The sequence below is a fragment of the Eumetopias jubatus genome, unplaced genomic scaffold (assembly GCF_037043125.1).
Source record: "Eumetopias jubatus isolate StellerSeaLion01/CBP00866 unplaced genomic scaffold, mEumJub1_p1.0 scaffold_8, whole genome shotgun sequence".
Lineage (NCBI taxonomy): Eukaryota > Metazoa > Chordata > Mammalia > Carnivora > Otariidae > Eumetopias > Eumetopias jubatus.
In genome coordinates, this window is record NW_028274814.1 from 85,212,078 (window position 1) to 85,227,049 (window position 14,972).

Sequence of the window (14,972 nt, forward strand, 5' to 3'; positions counted from 1 at the left end):
ATGTTTTGGGAGGGCCATAACAACAAATGTGTGTGACATCTGTGTATTCACAGTCTTGGGTATGCACGTTTTTGCACAGCTGCACATGAAACACAGACCTTGTACTTCTGCAATCTCCTACACATAACCAAAAGCCGCCATCTGACTGACAGGAATTTGGGGCTGTTTGAAATTTGTTTTTTAATCTGGGCATAACCCATATCAGTAACCCAGGTGTACAGATTCCCTACATTGCACGCAGGGCCTCCTGAACTGCTGCTCCATCCCCCCCAGGGCTGGGACCCGAGCCCAGCCCTCAGTCCCCAGCCTCTCGTACAAATGTGTGCATGTGTCTGCGTGTTTCTACATGTGTGTCCTGGGCTCTGCCTCGAGGTGGGCGGTTAAGTCCTCAATGCCCTAATCTGTGCTCTTGCCCAGCGCCTTTCCTGCTCAGGCCCATCTTCCAGAGAGAGGTGTGTGTGTGTGTGTGCGCGCACTGCGTGTGCAGGTATGTTGGGGCGTGTCTCACTTTGGAACCTGAATTTCCCTTCCAGCATTGGAAGGGGGAGGACAGGGGTGTGTGGTAGGAGGAAAGGAGTGGATAGGCTCCACCCACTGTGCATTTTCCTGGCAGTCTTTTCCTCCTGACCAGGGAGTAGGTGGGGATAGGAGGACACTCTCCCCATCTGCTGCTTGGCAGGAGCATGGGCAAGTGTCCAGAGCAGGTCCGTGGGGGTAGAAGAGCGGTCTTTCTGGGCTCCCGTTCCAGCTGGATCACCAACTAGGGTTGGCCCTTAGGTCCAGGTGGGACATTGAGATCCCAGACTGCCCATAGTGAGAGGGCTGCAAGAGAGGCTGGGTGCCCAAGGACCCTCCCCCTGATTCCCCTTGCCCCTCCAGGAGAAGCTTGGTGAGGTCCTGTTCAGTAGGAGGCAACAAGGGTGGGAACATGTCTTCACTGACCCTGCAAGGAGGAAGGGGGTAAGCAGTAGGGTAGGTATGGCACCCGCTCCTCCAGCCCCCACCCACCCAACACCCCCAGGCTGCCACTCACCAGGTGCCCTGAGGGAACCCTCCCACCGACTGGCTCATGCAGCTGTCTTCTGCCATGGTCACATCTGAGCAGAGCAGGGGCTCAGGAGTGGATACGGCATGCTCCTGAGATGGGCATGGGAGCAGGCCCCTGCCAAGACCAGAAAAGTCAGTAAGATTGGGGTGGGATAAGGCTGGGAAGGAATGGGGAGCATGGGATCAGGAGGGGTGCTGTCACTCACTGAGGGTGAGGTTGGTCAAAGGGCAGGTTGATCTGGTTCAGGTTGGGGGGTATCTGCAGGTGAGATCTGGAAACAGGAAGGAGGGTATGGTCAGAGAACAGAGGGCTAAATAAGGGCACAGTGTTGCAAAGTCAAGGTCATTGAATGAGGAAACAATTTCCAGCTCCTTTTCTTGACTGCATTGTCTTAGGTAAGCCGTGGGCTCAGTTTTTTCATCTATAAAATGTGTATGTGTTGGGGATTGGGCTGGGGGAGGAGAGAAGGGCTGAACTAGCTAATCTATTTATTTGAGAGGGGGAGGAGCAGAGGGAAGGGGGAGGGAAGCAGAATCCCCGCTAAGTGCTAAGCAGAAGGATGACAATACAACTGCGGGAGTTGGGGGCGGTCTTGATGCCAGGACCCCTGAGATCATGACCTGGTCTGAAGCCAAGTGTCGGATGCTTAACCTACTGAGCCACTCAGGCACCCCCGAATTCGCTAATTTCTAATGTTTCTCCAGACTCTGGTGGTTCTAAGCCCCCCAGTCTCCACCCTACCTCAATTCCCAGGAGGGGAGATGTTGTGACTTGTCTAAGAGTTAATAAGCACCTGCAGTTATTATATGAGTGTTACTTGGGGAAGAAAAATGTCTAGGCCACTTCAAGGCCAAAACAGATGAATAAATAAAAATCCAGACAACAGATAAATGACAGTGGATTTCAAGGGCAGGCGAGGTAATATTAATTCTTAACATAGCTCTTGCTATGAGCTTTACAGGTATTACTAACTCAATTAACCTTCACAATAATCCCGAGGAAGTTATTATTAGCGTTATTATCAATATTCCCCATTCTACAGATGACGCACCAGAATGAAGCAACTTGCCCACAGTCAGTAAGTGGCAGAGCTGGAATTTGAACCTCGCTACGTCTGGAACTTAACCACTAACGTCTCAGTGGAGTGGACAGAAGAGACAAAGAGTGCTAGCCTTTTGCTGCCCCTTTCTTACAGTGGAGCCTCTCCGAACAAACGCAAATGCCCATCCCCCTTGCAATTGGGTATCCTTGTCCCTTCCACTTACTCTGGGAAAGCTGTCAACGCATCTTCCCGGGAGAGGGCTTGGTACGGGGGGATGGAGTGAGAGTGCGGTGGGTACACCTGGGACCTGGGGAAAGAAAGCAGACCCCCTGAGGCCAGCCCTTCTCCTGGACACCCCCACCTCCTGCCTCAAGATAGGGAACCCCTCTCATGGAAAGGGAAATTCCCTATTTCGCCCCAGCTCTCCCAGCTGCCCGTGCTAAACACCTGTCTGCACAGACCACTCCCATTCCTGTCTCTCAAGCTCCTTACACCATGTCTGGGCTGAGCTGCATATTCATGGAGGAATCAGCGGCCATTCCAAGATCGTAAGTGGACACCATGGTAGGCATTTGGGGCTCCAGGGTAGGAAGTGGCTGGTCCCTGGAGGAGGGAAGGAAGTCCGTGTGATTGACCAAGGGCTGATGCCACCACTTCTTCCAGCAAGTAGTACCAGGGCTGCCCACCATCCACAGCGCTACACTCACCTTTCCACAGTCATCTTGATGGTAGCTGGGACGTAACCCCTGCCATCCTTACCCATCTGTTCAGCTGTTGTGGGGGAGGAAAGGAGAGCCATGGAGTGCCCCAGGATTGGGGAGGAAGGGATGTGCAAAAGGTGAGCATAGCTGATGGGCAAGTAGGAGAAACGGGGCTTCAAAAATGGAGAGAGAAGTCAGGGATGACATACGGTGTGTAGGGAGAGGGGCAACTGGGAGTATGGAAGAGATGGGCAAAGGAAGGGTTCAGAACTGCGATCTCCAGCTCACGTTTGTAGTGGCTCCGGAAAGCTTCATCCTTGGGTTTCTTGGGGTAGAGGTTTTTGAGCTGAGCAAGGTCCCGGATTCGGTCTCCCAGTGAACGAATGGATAGGTCTTTGGCAGAGAATGGCTGGATGTTCTCTATCTGTGGGGAGCCTACAATAGGAATGAGACCCTGAGTCCCCTCTGTCCAGACATTCTCCCCCCCATCCAGCCCCACCACAGGACCCACTCTCAATCTACCAAGGCGAGGGGGAGAGGAGCGAGGGTGGGAGTCCTGGAGGAGGGAGACCCACCAGTCTCCGTTCCTACAGAGCTCACAATGAGAAGGTAGACTGCAGAAGGGAGGAGAGAAGTTGGACCTAAGGAAGAACTTCCTGAAGATCAGCCTTGGCATCAAGGAAGGCCAAGATATTTCCTTCCCAGAAGAAACCCCAGAGGGCATAGGCACAGAAACAGAGGACTGGCGGGGGTGACCTCACCATCCTGGCCCCGGATGACATGGGCAATGGTGATGCCCCCAATCTCTGAGTCGCTGAAGCGAAGGAGGAATGTTCCATCAGGCTCGTTGAGAAGAAGGCTAGTGACGTACTGTTTGCTGATGAAGCCAATGATCAGCCTGGCCAGGATGAAGGAGAGGATGGGGGTAGGGGCGTTGGCTGTGGAGAAGGAGCTAGAGGTACAACTGCTCAGGCCACTGGGGCAGGGACTCACCGATCTGACCAGTAGCTCCGGAGACAGCGCTTGGTGAGGTCCAGGACACCATCAAACCACTGCCAAAAGGTGAAGCTACGACCCAGCAGGATCTCCTGGGGAATAAGGAGGAGCTAGTGTGAACACAGGAGGGCCAGAGCTAGGGCCTGTAGGACAGGCACTGGGCTGTGAGGGCCCACACAACAGAACCACAGGGCTGAAGGACCAAACTGGATCTGAGATCTCATCAGTGACAATGGCAGTCATTTACCAGGTGCCAGGCAGTATTCCAAGCCTTTTCCATAAATTAACTTATCTGATCTTTACAAGCCTATAAGCATCCCATCTTACAGATGAAGAAATGAAAGCCCAGAAAGGTCAAGTAACTTGCCCAGGTCTACACAGCTGGTCAGAAGCAGAGCTGGGATGCAGCCCAGGAAGTCCAGGCCAGAATCCCTCATAACAACTGTGCTCCACCCATCCTTGATTAGACCTGGTGGAGTGGAGTCCAGAGAAGGTAGCTTGCCAGGTGTGAGTGTCCTACTGCCTTTGCTAATACATCCTTTGGTCATGTAGACTTTCCTTTCTTTTTGGCCAAGAGAGCAGTACGTGACTGCTTTTACCCAGCTGGTCATCCACCAAGTCACCCAGATCTTCTCCCCCGTTCTTGTAACAGATCCAGTTCTGAGCCACCTCACTTTGGGGGCAGTAAAATATGGTAGCTGAGAGCAAGAAATAATGGAGTTCTATCCCAGCCTCACCTGCTGTGAGGCGTTGGACAAACTACTTAACCCCTCTGAGCACGACGTTCCTCGCCTGTAAAATGGGGATAATAATAGTAGCTTCCTCAAAGGGGTGTTGAGAGGGGTAAGTAGATAACATACATAAAGTGCTAAACATAGTGCCTGGCATATAGTAAGATGTCAGCGCATGGTAGCTGGTACTACTGTGTGTGTCCCTGTGGGATTTCATCCTGGTTTTTGCAATAGGAACTATTTCCCCAATGGGTCAAAGTCATTTTGAATCAGAGGTGTGTTTACACACAATCTGGATGAGTCATGCAAATTGTTGGTAAAGAGGGAGAACAGAGGGCCTCCAGTCCAAAACCTGAGGAATGCCAGAGAATGCACCCTCTGGACTTACCCACCCGGCTGAAGGGTTTTCCTGCCTGGGCTGTGACAGAGGCCTCCCTGATCGCCATGATGGGGCATTGTGAAGACCCCAGCAGTGAGTCTCTGCACAGAGGTTGGGAGGGCCCTGAGTGCCTCAAGGATGAAGAGCTTAGGGGTGGGAGGTCCAAAAAGCAGGGGAATGACCTTGTTGAACTGTGACCAGGACACGGAACGGTGCTGGAAGGTCTCCATGCTGAGGCTGTTGTCATTGAAGATCTTCTGGGCTAGGAAGAGGAAGTGCTCTGGGAGTAGCCCCTGATTGGTCCCCACTTCAGCCATGAACTTGAGGTTGAGAGTTTCACACATCTTCTCCCAGGGCACCCGCTCAGCTACCACAAAGGGCACACGGTCCTGGGGTGAAGCGGGAAGGACAGGGCACTTCAGGCTATCATCCTCATTCTTCCTCAGGAGGGGCCTTCATCCTTCCCCCACCTCCCCAAAGCTCTCCTTCCCAGGCATTATCCCCCTGAGCTCGCTCACAAAGATGGTGCTTTTCCAAAAATAGTTTAGGGTGCTACAACATGGTAGCTTTTCAGACTGGCATGAAAAGGGGTCAGCACCAGGTTAGAGAGTATGATGAAAGAAGGAGTTGTGGCCGCTCCCATTTGAACGTGTCTGCCCCCGGCTTCTCCCCATGTTACAGCCCACCTTGCCCCTGTTCCTCCCCTCCCTCCCTCCACTGCCACTCCAGGTCTTTCCTCACCATCTCAGAGAAGGCATTATCCCACAAGATGGTGGCCTTGGCATTGTTGTCCTGGTTGCCGTGGACAATGACCACCAGCGGCAGAGACAGGGCCTGGCGGGGGTGAGAAGAAGGGAATCTTCTTACTGGAGCAAGGGGCTTCCTCGAGGGGCTGGCTCTGAGAATGCAGGGAAGCTACTGGATTCACACAACATAGTTAAAAGCTCCCGGTGTATTACTGAATGCTTTCTGAAGCTCGATGAAGGCCTGACTGTAGAGAAGTGGTTATGAGTCAGTGCTTTAGAGTCAGACCTCTGGGTTTCAAATGCCAGCTCCAATACTTCGTAGCTATGTGACCTGGGCAAATTCCTCAACCTCTCTGTGTCTCAGTGGACTCATCTGTAAAATGAGACTAATAATAGTACTTACCTCATAATGTTATTGTGAAATTTCTGTGTGTGTGTGTGTGTGTGTGTGTGTGTGTGTGTGTGTGTGACTGAAAACAGTGCCCTGGTCTACACGAAATGTATAATAAATGCTAGTGGCCACCACACCACCATTCCCCGGCGTGTGCCCTCTTCTTCCTCTCACCCTCGCCCTGACCCCAGTGCCCATGAATCCCAGACGCACGGGCTATGGAGCTCTCATGAGGAGCGAGGATCCGGGGCCCCAGCATGTGTGACGTGGAGGGGAGTCGGGGCCCTAGCGTGGGCAGCCCGAGGCTCAGTTCACCTGGAGCTGGATGGGGAGTTTGTTGGGGCCAAGCGTGAAGCTGGTGGAGAAGAGGACTGCACACTTCTCCTCGGTGACAGACTCGGTGCCCTTCCGCTCACAGCGCTTGATTTTCTTCAGAAGCTGCAGGGGGTGGGGAGGGAGAGCAGGGGTGAGGATAGAGATGGGTCTCTTGGCTTCCCGAAACCCTCTCCAAGGACAGTCCCTCAGTCTGAGGACCCCCTGCCCCACTCTTCACTGTGGCTCCCTGAAGCCCTCACCAGGTTCTTGAACAGGGCAGAACAGCAGTTGCCAGGAATGCTGTTCTCCAGGGCCACGGTGTTGTTGATGATTTCACCAGTGCTTTCTCTGCCAGGGGAGGTCGGAGACTGAGTGGGTGCATCCCAGCAGGGCCAGGGGTGGGGAGGAGCTTGAGTCCAGGGGTGAATGGCATGGACGACTGGCCCTAAATCTCATTTCCCTGTTTGGATTCTCAAGGAGGGTCCCTATCTTGGCCAAGTCATGATTCCCCATCCCGTTCCAGCCCCGATGGGTCCCTTCCTTTCCTCTGCCGTGACTATTCAGGGTCCGAACACCCTGAGGCCCACCCCCCCGCCATCACTCTGCTCTTTGTGGTGCCAGACGCCCAGGCTCCCCTGGCCTCCACCAAACCAACAGGCCTTCGCCAGCCCCAGCTTACGCTCCAGCCCCGGGCCCCTGGGGCATGCTCAGCTCCCTTGCTTGCTTCTCTGTCACCATGTCAGCCCTGACCAGTGGAGGCTTGGCTGGGGCCCCCAGGAACCGTAGGCCCAGTAAGAATCGAACCCCAGCCTGGAACTTGGTCTGAGTCTTCAGAACCTGGGGGGGCTGCTTCTCCACCAGGAAAGAGCTGGGAGGAGTGAAGACACAGGGGAGTTAGTGGCTGGGTCCCTCCTGGTACCCATCCCACAACCCTAACCCTCTTTCCTCATCGGGGTCCGCTCTAGGCCAGGCTGAGGGTTTATGGGGCATACCTGGTGACAAGGGTTCGCAGGACGTCATCCAGCCGGCTAATCAGCACTGCCCGGGCCTTGGGCTCAAGCTCCCCGCCAGCTGCCCCCACCTCCTGCTGCAGCTGGGAATAAATGTCCACCAGGTTCTCACACCTGGGGCCAGGACAGTGGTCAGGGGACACAGAATTCAGGCTGCCTGTTCCTGCTCAAACCCCCTACCCCTAAACCCAGAAAGAAAGCAGGGTAGCAGTGTGGAGGGGCGGGATGCACAGTGGGTGTGGCTGCAAGGCACCTGGGCTGAAGGGGCAGGGGGACCTGCCTTAACTCTGGGTGTGAGGTTCCTTCTCTATGCCTGGACCCCTGTGGAAACCCAGCTGCCTCTTCCCCAGGACTCTGGTACCCAGGTCAGTTGCCAGCACCTATGGTACTTTGGTGCAAATTGAAAGGTGCCTCCGCCAACAAACCAAATAGGAAAAGGCTTCCTCTGGGCAAGGGGCTTGAAGAGAAAAGCGTGGGCCAGATGAGCTCCCGCTCGAAGCCCCCTCAGCCGGGCGTACTTGTACAGGACGCGACCTGACAACAGTGTGCACAGTCCTGCCGGAATCAGCTTCTCTGAGCTTTGGCCCATGCCAAGGCCTGCTTGCCTGGTTTTTCTCTCACACCTGTGGGTCCTCCAGCAGGGACAGCCAGCACCCAACCCCAGTCCGCCCTCCTATCCCATCAGTCTTGCCCCAACCTCTCCTGTAGGGGTGCCAGGCTCTCCTCAAAGGGCGCGCCATTCCCTGCCAACTGCTGCTGCCGTTTCCAAATCTGGATCCTCTTCAGCACCAGGGCCTGGGCAGCCTCCAGCTCCCCAACAGTCTCCTGCAGCAACGTGGCCAGGGCCTGCGGGCAGGGGGGGCCTGAGCCAGGGCCAGCCTGTCTCCTCCCCCAGCCCTGAGGGCACGCCTCTCTTTCTCACCTCTCAGGCCTTCCCCCTACCCCACCGCAATGTGTTCCTCTGAGGCCTGATCCCCATCCCGCCACAGAACTGAGATCCCTCCAGGACTGTACTTTGAGTTCAAACTCCACCTCCCAATCCATCACTTACCTCACTTGGCCCAGGTCCGTTGGCAGGAGCATCTATCAAGTTGTGCAGAGACACTGAGGGTGAGGGCAGAAATGAGGGGTACAGATAAATTTGAGGTTCGGTCAAGGGTGAAGTCCAAGAGGGCATTCCTCCCACCCATTCCCCAGAACCCTCTTAGAGTGCCAGACCCAAGCTCCCACCTTGGCCAGCCTCAGACCCCGTCTGCAGGGCCTCTCGGAGAAGGCGAGTTTCTCCCACCCGATGCTGCAGCCTTTGCAGGGCTGTGTTAAACTTCAGTTCCTCCTGCTTCCAGTGGAAGGGCATTGGCAGGTGCCGGAACTGCACAGGAGGGACAGACACCAAGAGGTGAGATACCCTGTCCATCCTTCTACACTAGGCCTGCATTCCCTAAAGGAGTGCCTGCTGCCAGGCTCTGCCAAAAGGAAGCAAGCTACTTCCCTTGTCCGTCCAGCTCCCTTTCCGCTTTGAAGGTTCTCCCTGACCTTTTGGAATTTCCCACGGATAAGACCTCTTTCTTGGCAGAATCAGCTTCTTACCCCTTGCTCTCTCCTCCCCAGGCCTCACTACCCTCAGTCCCTCATTTTGAAGCTTCTCTGAGCTTGGCTTGGGGGGCACTCTGACCCCAGGAACCGCCTTTGGTCATCCTGGGCCTAAAACATTGAGCCTCTCCTGAAGTTCAAATTCCTTCTAGTTTTTCATGGCTTAGGCTAAAGTCCAGGGAGTTGAGTTGGGGTGGGAGGTGGAGTATTAACAATACCTGTTCCAAAACAGCTTTTTTCTCCCCTTGAAGTATTTGTCTAAAAGTGGCCACCAGCTTCAGGGGGTCCCTTTGATATATACTCTAGAGAAATGAAGAGTGGCAGACTGGGTTAGCCTGGCTCTCACCTATGTTGTTCTCCCCCTCCAATCCACGCCACCCCCCTCCATTCATAAGCACACGGAAAGGCAGCACAACTGCAGACTCCAGAAGTTTTCATGCATTTGCATGCTTTTAAGAGCTAATTTGCATGCTAGCTAACAGTTAACTGCAGAACACCAATTTGCTCCAGCATCCAAACAATTTCTTCCGGTGTTCAAGGCTCATCCCAGCTCCACTCCAGCCCCACTCCAGCCTAGTCCCCACCCCCCCACCCCCCCACCCCCCCCCACCTCCCGTCCTTGTCCCCACCTCCAGGGTGCTGATGTGTTGCAAGATGGTGCTCCCCTCCCCCTGCTTTCCCGCTGAAGCCTGAAGGCGCTGGACAGTGGCAGAAAGGAGCGCACTAGCCATGTTGCAGCAGAAGGTGTCTGAGCCGACCAGGAACTCCCTGTGGGAAGATCAGGATGAGGTGGCCTCGGGTCAGGGTTTCTTCAGCTCTACTGACCTTCCACCCCTCAGCAAACAGCTCAGCAGCGCCTTCCCAGTCCTAATCTCCATCCAGGCCCTGTACAGCCTCATCCATGTGCCCTTTGTTCCCCAATTTTCCAGCTGCTGTGGGACGGTCCCTTGTCCCAGTCCTGACCTCCTTCCTCTCTGGCTGGGGCTCCTCAGGCGGTGGGGCACTCCATGTGTCAATGTGCATAATCTGGTTGGTGTGGCACAGACTCCCCGCTAAGTCCGGGCTACCACACAGGGAATAACGCATCCCGAGTCCCAAAACGGGACAGAGAAAATCTAATGAGAGGGAAGGTGGGTGGGGGAGGACCCAGAGGAGACCAGTGTGCGGTAGCTAGGACTCACCAGGGCTGGTTCTCTAGCCAGTCACTCAGGAGATGCCGCAGGTGTTGGGGAAAGTCGACATAGAGCCGCTGCAGTTTTTCCAGAGGCATCTTGGAGACCAGACCCCACAGAGACATGATCTGGGGTGTGGAGGGTGCCTTCTGGAAAGGAACAAGGCCACTCTGAGAGGCACCAAAGAAAGCTGGCTTATGTTCTGGGGGCAGCCTGCAACCTCCTCTAGACCCCAGATCCCAGAGACCATCCCCACCACCACTCACAGCCAGACCACCTCAAACCGGGGACATCTTTGGTCAGTGCCTGAAACAAGGTAATCCCTTCAGTTGCAGTCAAAGGGGTGATGGCGTAGAAGCACTGAGATGCAGCCAGAGGGCTGGGAGGACAGGGGAGGTGGGCAGAGTACAGAAAGCTCTCTGAGAGAAGGCAGAGGACTCAGATTGCAGCTGGGAGCTGGCTCTGGTTCCGTGGGCAAGGAACCTCCCCACTGTGAGCTCTTGATCTTCTTGTCTCATAAAATATGAGGCTTGGATACGTGCAGAAGTTTCCAAAAATTTCTAAGGTAGTGGGCAATTTTAGTTTTTAATCTGTGGAATCCCAATTATATCAAAGGCATAAAATTGGAGTTTCTCTATTGAAAGCAAGTGTGGTAGGCCTGGAATCCTACGGTTTCTACTTCCCTCTCCCTATCTCCTGACCCCAAAGGTGTCACTAGAGACACCCCTCAAAATCCCAGGGCTCCATGAGAAAATTTGAAAAGGACCAGGCTGGATGATGAAGAAGAGAATGGGAGAGCAGTAACAGTTACCATTTATTGAGCACTTACTATGTATGAGGCATTACACGAAGCTCATTATTTCATTAGAGCTTTGCAATGATTTTTAAAATATGAAACTATGGGGCGCCTGGGTGGCTCAGTTGGTTAAGCAACTGCCTTCGGCTCAGGTCATGATCCTGGAGTCCCTGGATGGAGTCCCTGGATGGAGACCCGCATCGGGCTTCCTGCTCGGCAGGGAGTCTGCTTCTCCCTCTGACCCTCCCCCCTCTCATGTGCTCTCTCTCTCTCATTCTCTCTCTCTCAGATAAATAAAATCTTTAAAAACTATATGAAACTATGCCCTTTCATAGATGAAGAAACTAAAGGAGGTTCTCTAAACTGCCAAGGCCACTAAGCCAGTGACTTTGGAAAATAGGATTTGATTCCAAGGGTAAGCAACACCATGCTGTGAGGGCCCCTTCCACATCCAGATCCCATCATCCTAAGAGGAGGGGCTGCAAGAGGAGAGTTGAAGAAGCAAGGTGGAGATGGAGGAAAGGGAAAAGCAGAGAGAACTTGGGAAAAAGGTGGGAAAGATTGGAGAAAAAGTAGGGTTAGTAAGCCTGGAGTGAAGAGCCTAGAAGCTGGGAAGAGGAAGCTAGAGGCTGGGCTAGAGGCCAAGGGCAGAGGAGAAAATAGGGAGAGAGGAAAGGAGGAGATGGGAGAAGTAGGAGAGAGGGTTGCATCCCTATTTCTGGGTGGGCTGCAGGGTGGAGAGGGTCAACCAGTGTTTTCCCCGGGGTCTCTCAGCCCCCGTTTCCCATAATGCCCCTCTCCTAGAGATGAGAGATGATGGTGAAACTCCCTGAGTCTCCCCCAACCCAGTAACCCAAGCCCTCCTGTTGGGCTTTTAGCCACTCCCCTCTGCCCAGACTCCCAAAGGGATAGAGAACAGAGCGGGCCCCTTCTCTGGAGACTCTTGCTCCCAAACCCTCTTGCTCCCCCAACCCATCGGCTTCTATCCCCTCTAGCTCTTTTCTCGGAAAGGCAGAATCCTCCCTCCTGCTCAGGGTCTTCCAATAGGCCTTTCTCTACCACCGCTCTCACCCTGGAGTGGGGCACCTATTGGTCTGTGTTTCAAATTCAAGGGAGGACTCCATTCCTCTCTTCTCTCTTCCTCTCCTGTTTCTCATGGTGCTCAGACCTTTGACCCTCTATCCCTACCCAAGCGGAGACAGGTAATCCTTAAGCAGAAGGCAGCAACCCCCTCCTTCCCTCTGTAAACTCTTGTTGAGTGACCAGCTTCCCAGCAAGGCCCTGCCTCCAAATCTCCTCCCCTACTCCATCCCCACACCTCAGGAGGCCACCCTACAACCGAGCAGAGTAGACGGACGGGCCTGCCCCCGACAGCGGCACCTTAAGCTTTAAGCCCCCATCCCCCACCCCCGCCTCGAGAAGACCTGCAGGGAGGAGGGGCCACGGCGCGAGGGGGCGGGGCCAGCGTTCCCCAACACTTCCCAACTGGGAAGGCAAGCCCGGACGTCCACCGTCCTCCTCAGCCTGCTTCGTGGCCTAAACACGATCACCTCTGTCCCTCCATTCGCGAGCCCTCTGACCGCAGGACCACAGGATCAAAAGTCAAAAGAGCGTCTCTGAGTTGCCCAATATGTGTATGTGGCGGTGGGGGCGGGGAGGTGGAGCCCGTTCAGCACGAGGAGGGTTAACTCTGCGCCGCCACCGGGAAATCTCGGCGTCTACAGCAGCCAAGCGTGGAGCACTTTTGAGGGGGAAATTCCCCCTTCTCTCGGGCACCATGAGGTCTACATCTGGGGCTCGCTCACCCCCCCAGCCACACCCTTAAACAACAGCCTTTATGGGGGGACAGGATAGGGGCTTGTCAAGGACCCACCTCCTTCTGGCATCAACCTTCTAGGGAGGGGCAGCCACCTCCCCTCCCCCAGGGCAGAGGGGCACCTCCTTGCCCTCCTTTCCGTGCCTTTGCTTGCTCCTGGAGGTGCGGGGGCGGGGGTGTGGAAAAAGTGACCCACGCGGGGAGGTGGGAGTGCGGGGCCTTACCCGGACCAGAGTCCTCTGAGAACTCAAAAAGTGCCCAAACCCGGGACCCCCAGCTCCCGACACCAACTGAAACAATTTCCCCGGGGGACCATACACCCGCCCAAGGGAGGGTCTCGAGAGGACCCCCCCCCCCGCTAATCCACCCCCACACACACACTCAAAGTCAGAGCCCCCCCCCGCCCCCTCCTCGGAGGCATCCCCTCACCTTGGCAACCCCTCAGCTGTCTTCTCCCTCGCTCAGCGGCCACTGCCAGGCCCCATGGGTCTGTAGCTCTGTCCAGCGAGTTCAGGGCTGGCCCTACTGGCACCCCCCCTCCCCCTCCACCACCACCACCACCAAAAAGAACACACACACACACACACACACACACACACACACACACACACACACACACAACCTCTCCGGTCCTTCCTCCTCAGTGCAAGCACTGGCTGCCCCAGCCCGCTGTTTCCGGCTTCTCCGTCTAACCAGGTCCCTCCCTGGAGCTCTGACGACACAGAGAAGAGAAAGTGGGCTGGAAGAGGAAGAGGAAGAAAGTGGGGTGAGCGTGTGTGCCTCCTGTGCCGAGTGGGGAGCATGGGGTAGAGGGAGCCAGGACTGGGGCTCCCCACCCTGGGGCCAGACTGGGGGGGAAGCCTGACCCCCACTTACTCTGTCCCCTCAAAAGCGATCAACTTTTCTCCAGAAAGTCACCTAATACCAAGCAGAGACCTGCGGCTCCAAACTGCCTCTCCCATACTCAGACTTTTGTAGGGGCCTGCGCTTTGGGCTCGGGGGGAACTGGGCACCCCAAGGCCTCTGGAAAAGCAAATCCCTCTGGGCTCTGCGCTCCCTCCAGTGGAGGACCCTGAAAAGCAGCCAGGGAGCTCCTTGCTCTCTGCAACTCCTAGGTCCACCTCCCTTCTTGGCAGGGCGCGCCTTAGAAGTCTCGTGACCACTGATGGGAGGGAGTGGGGGAGGGGACCCCAGAGCTCAGAATTCTGGAAGACTCCAGGAGTCTCTTGCACTGAAAACCGTTTTGGCCCCCTCCGTCCAGGGTACTACTCTTTAGACACTTGTGGAAGCCAACACAACCTGGAGTTGCTGCGGGCCGTTTCCCAAGGGACAAGTTTGACTAGGAATCTGCTGTGCAGCCTTGGCAAAGTTCCTGTTTCTGTGGTAAACACTGAGACACACCCAAAAACAAATACATACACGTACAACTTCCCTGGCCATAAGACCACACACACGCACACGCACACGCACAGGCATGTGCGGGCAGGCTCACAGTCGTGTCAGCCCTCAGAGCCACAGCCGGTCACAATGAGACACAAACTCACAAACACAAGGCTTGCTCAGCTTCTGAGTCATCGTTGTAACTAGTGGATGGTTTTTGCAGCTTTTGCTGATGGAGGAGCTGAAGGAGGCCAAGGGGCCTAGAGAGGCCTCTACATCCCCAAATCTAAGGTGTATAAAAACGGTGGTCTCTAGGGGGTGGTGGGAGATGGGAGGAGGTTTCTACTCCCCTCTTCTCTCTCCAAACAGGGCTGGGCTGAGGGGCCAAAGCTAGGCCTATGCTGCCCCCTGGTGCTTGAACTGATTCCTAGACCCCAGCTCCTCCCCCGCCGTCCCCATGTAGATGGGCATGTGTGTGCAAGGGTGCACGTGTGCGTGGGGGCCCCAGGCAGGCAGCAGAGGGTATCAGCTAAGAAGTGGGACTCTGGAGACAGGCCACTTGGGTTCCAGTCCTGCCAACGCTGCTAAGTGCACAATTCTAAGCAAGTTACTCTTTGTATTTCAGTTTTGTCGTCTGTAAAATGGAGCAAATAAGTCTTAACTCATAAGGTTGTGGGAGTGAGATACAATAAAACTATGTACAGGCTTAGAACAATGCCTGGCACACAGTAAATGTTAAGCATTCTTTTACGGGCCAGAATAAGCCAGGCATGAGGAAGGCAGAAGGACTTCCATCCTACATAGGGGACCCGGGTTTGGGGGTAATAACAGTGCCGCAAAAACGAGATATCAGAGGTGC

At 55.0% G+C, this 14,972-nt stretch overlaps 1 protein-coding gene across 2 annotated transcripts; it reads right to left on the minus strand.

The window, feature by feature from the left end:
* Positions 1-163: 163 nt before the first annotated feature.
* STAT6 (signal transducer and activator of transcription 6) lies at positions 164-13,299 on the minus strand. Of its 2 annotated transcripts, none has more exons than XM_088025245.1 (22): positions 13,163-13,299; positions 10,131-10,267; positions 9,579-9,717; positions 9,168-9,251; positions 8,590-8,728; positions 8,411-8,463; positions 8,057-8,205; positions 7,342-7,473; positions 7,029-7,217; positions 6,610-6,697; positions 6,350-6,472; positions 5,639-5,731; positions 5,080-5,286; positions 3,785-3,879; positions 3,553-3,689; positions 3,080-3,226; positions 2,798-2,861; positions 2,583-2,693; positions 2,314-2,397; positions 1,254-1,319; positions 1,034-1,162; positions 164-943 (listed from the first exon to the last, which is right to left on the minus strand). In XM_088025245.1, the coding sequence occupies exons 2-22, from the start codon at positions 10,244-10,246 to the stop codon at positions 754-756; spliced, it is 2,535 nt and encodes an 844-aa protein (XP_087881371.1). In that variant the 5' UTR covers positions 10,247-10,267; positions 13,163-13,299; the 3' UTR covers positions 164-753. The 2 variants fall into 2 exon arrangements, with proteins under 2 accessions (XP_087881371.1, XP_027966594.1); XM_028110793.2 differs by having other exon boundaries at positions 10,131-10,270.
* Positions 13,300-14,972: the final 1,673 nt, after the last annotated feature.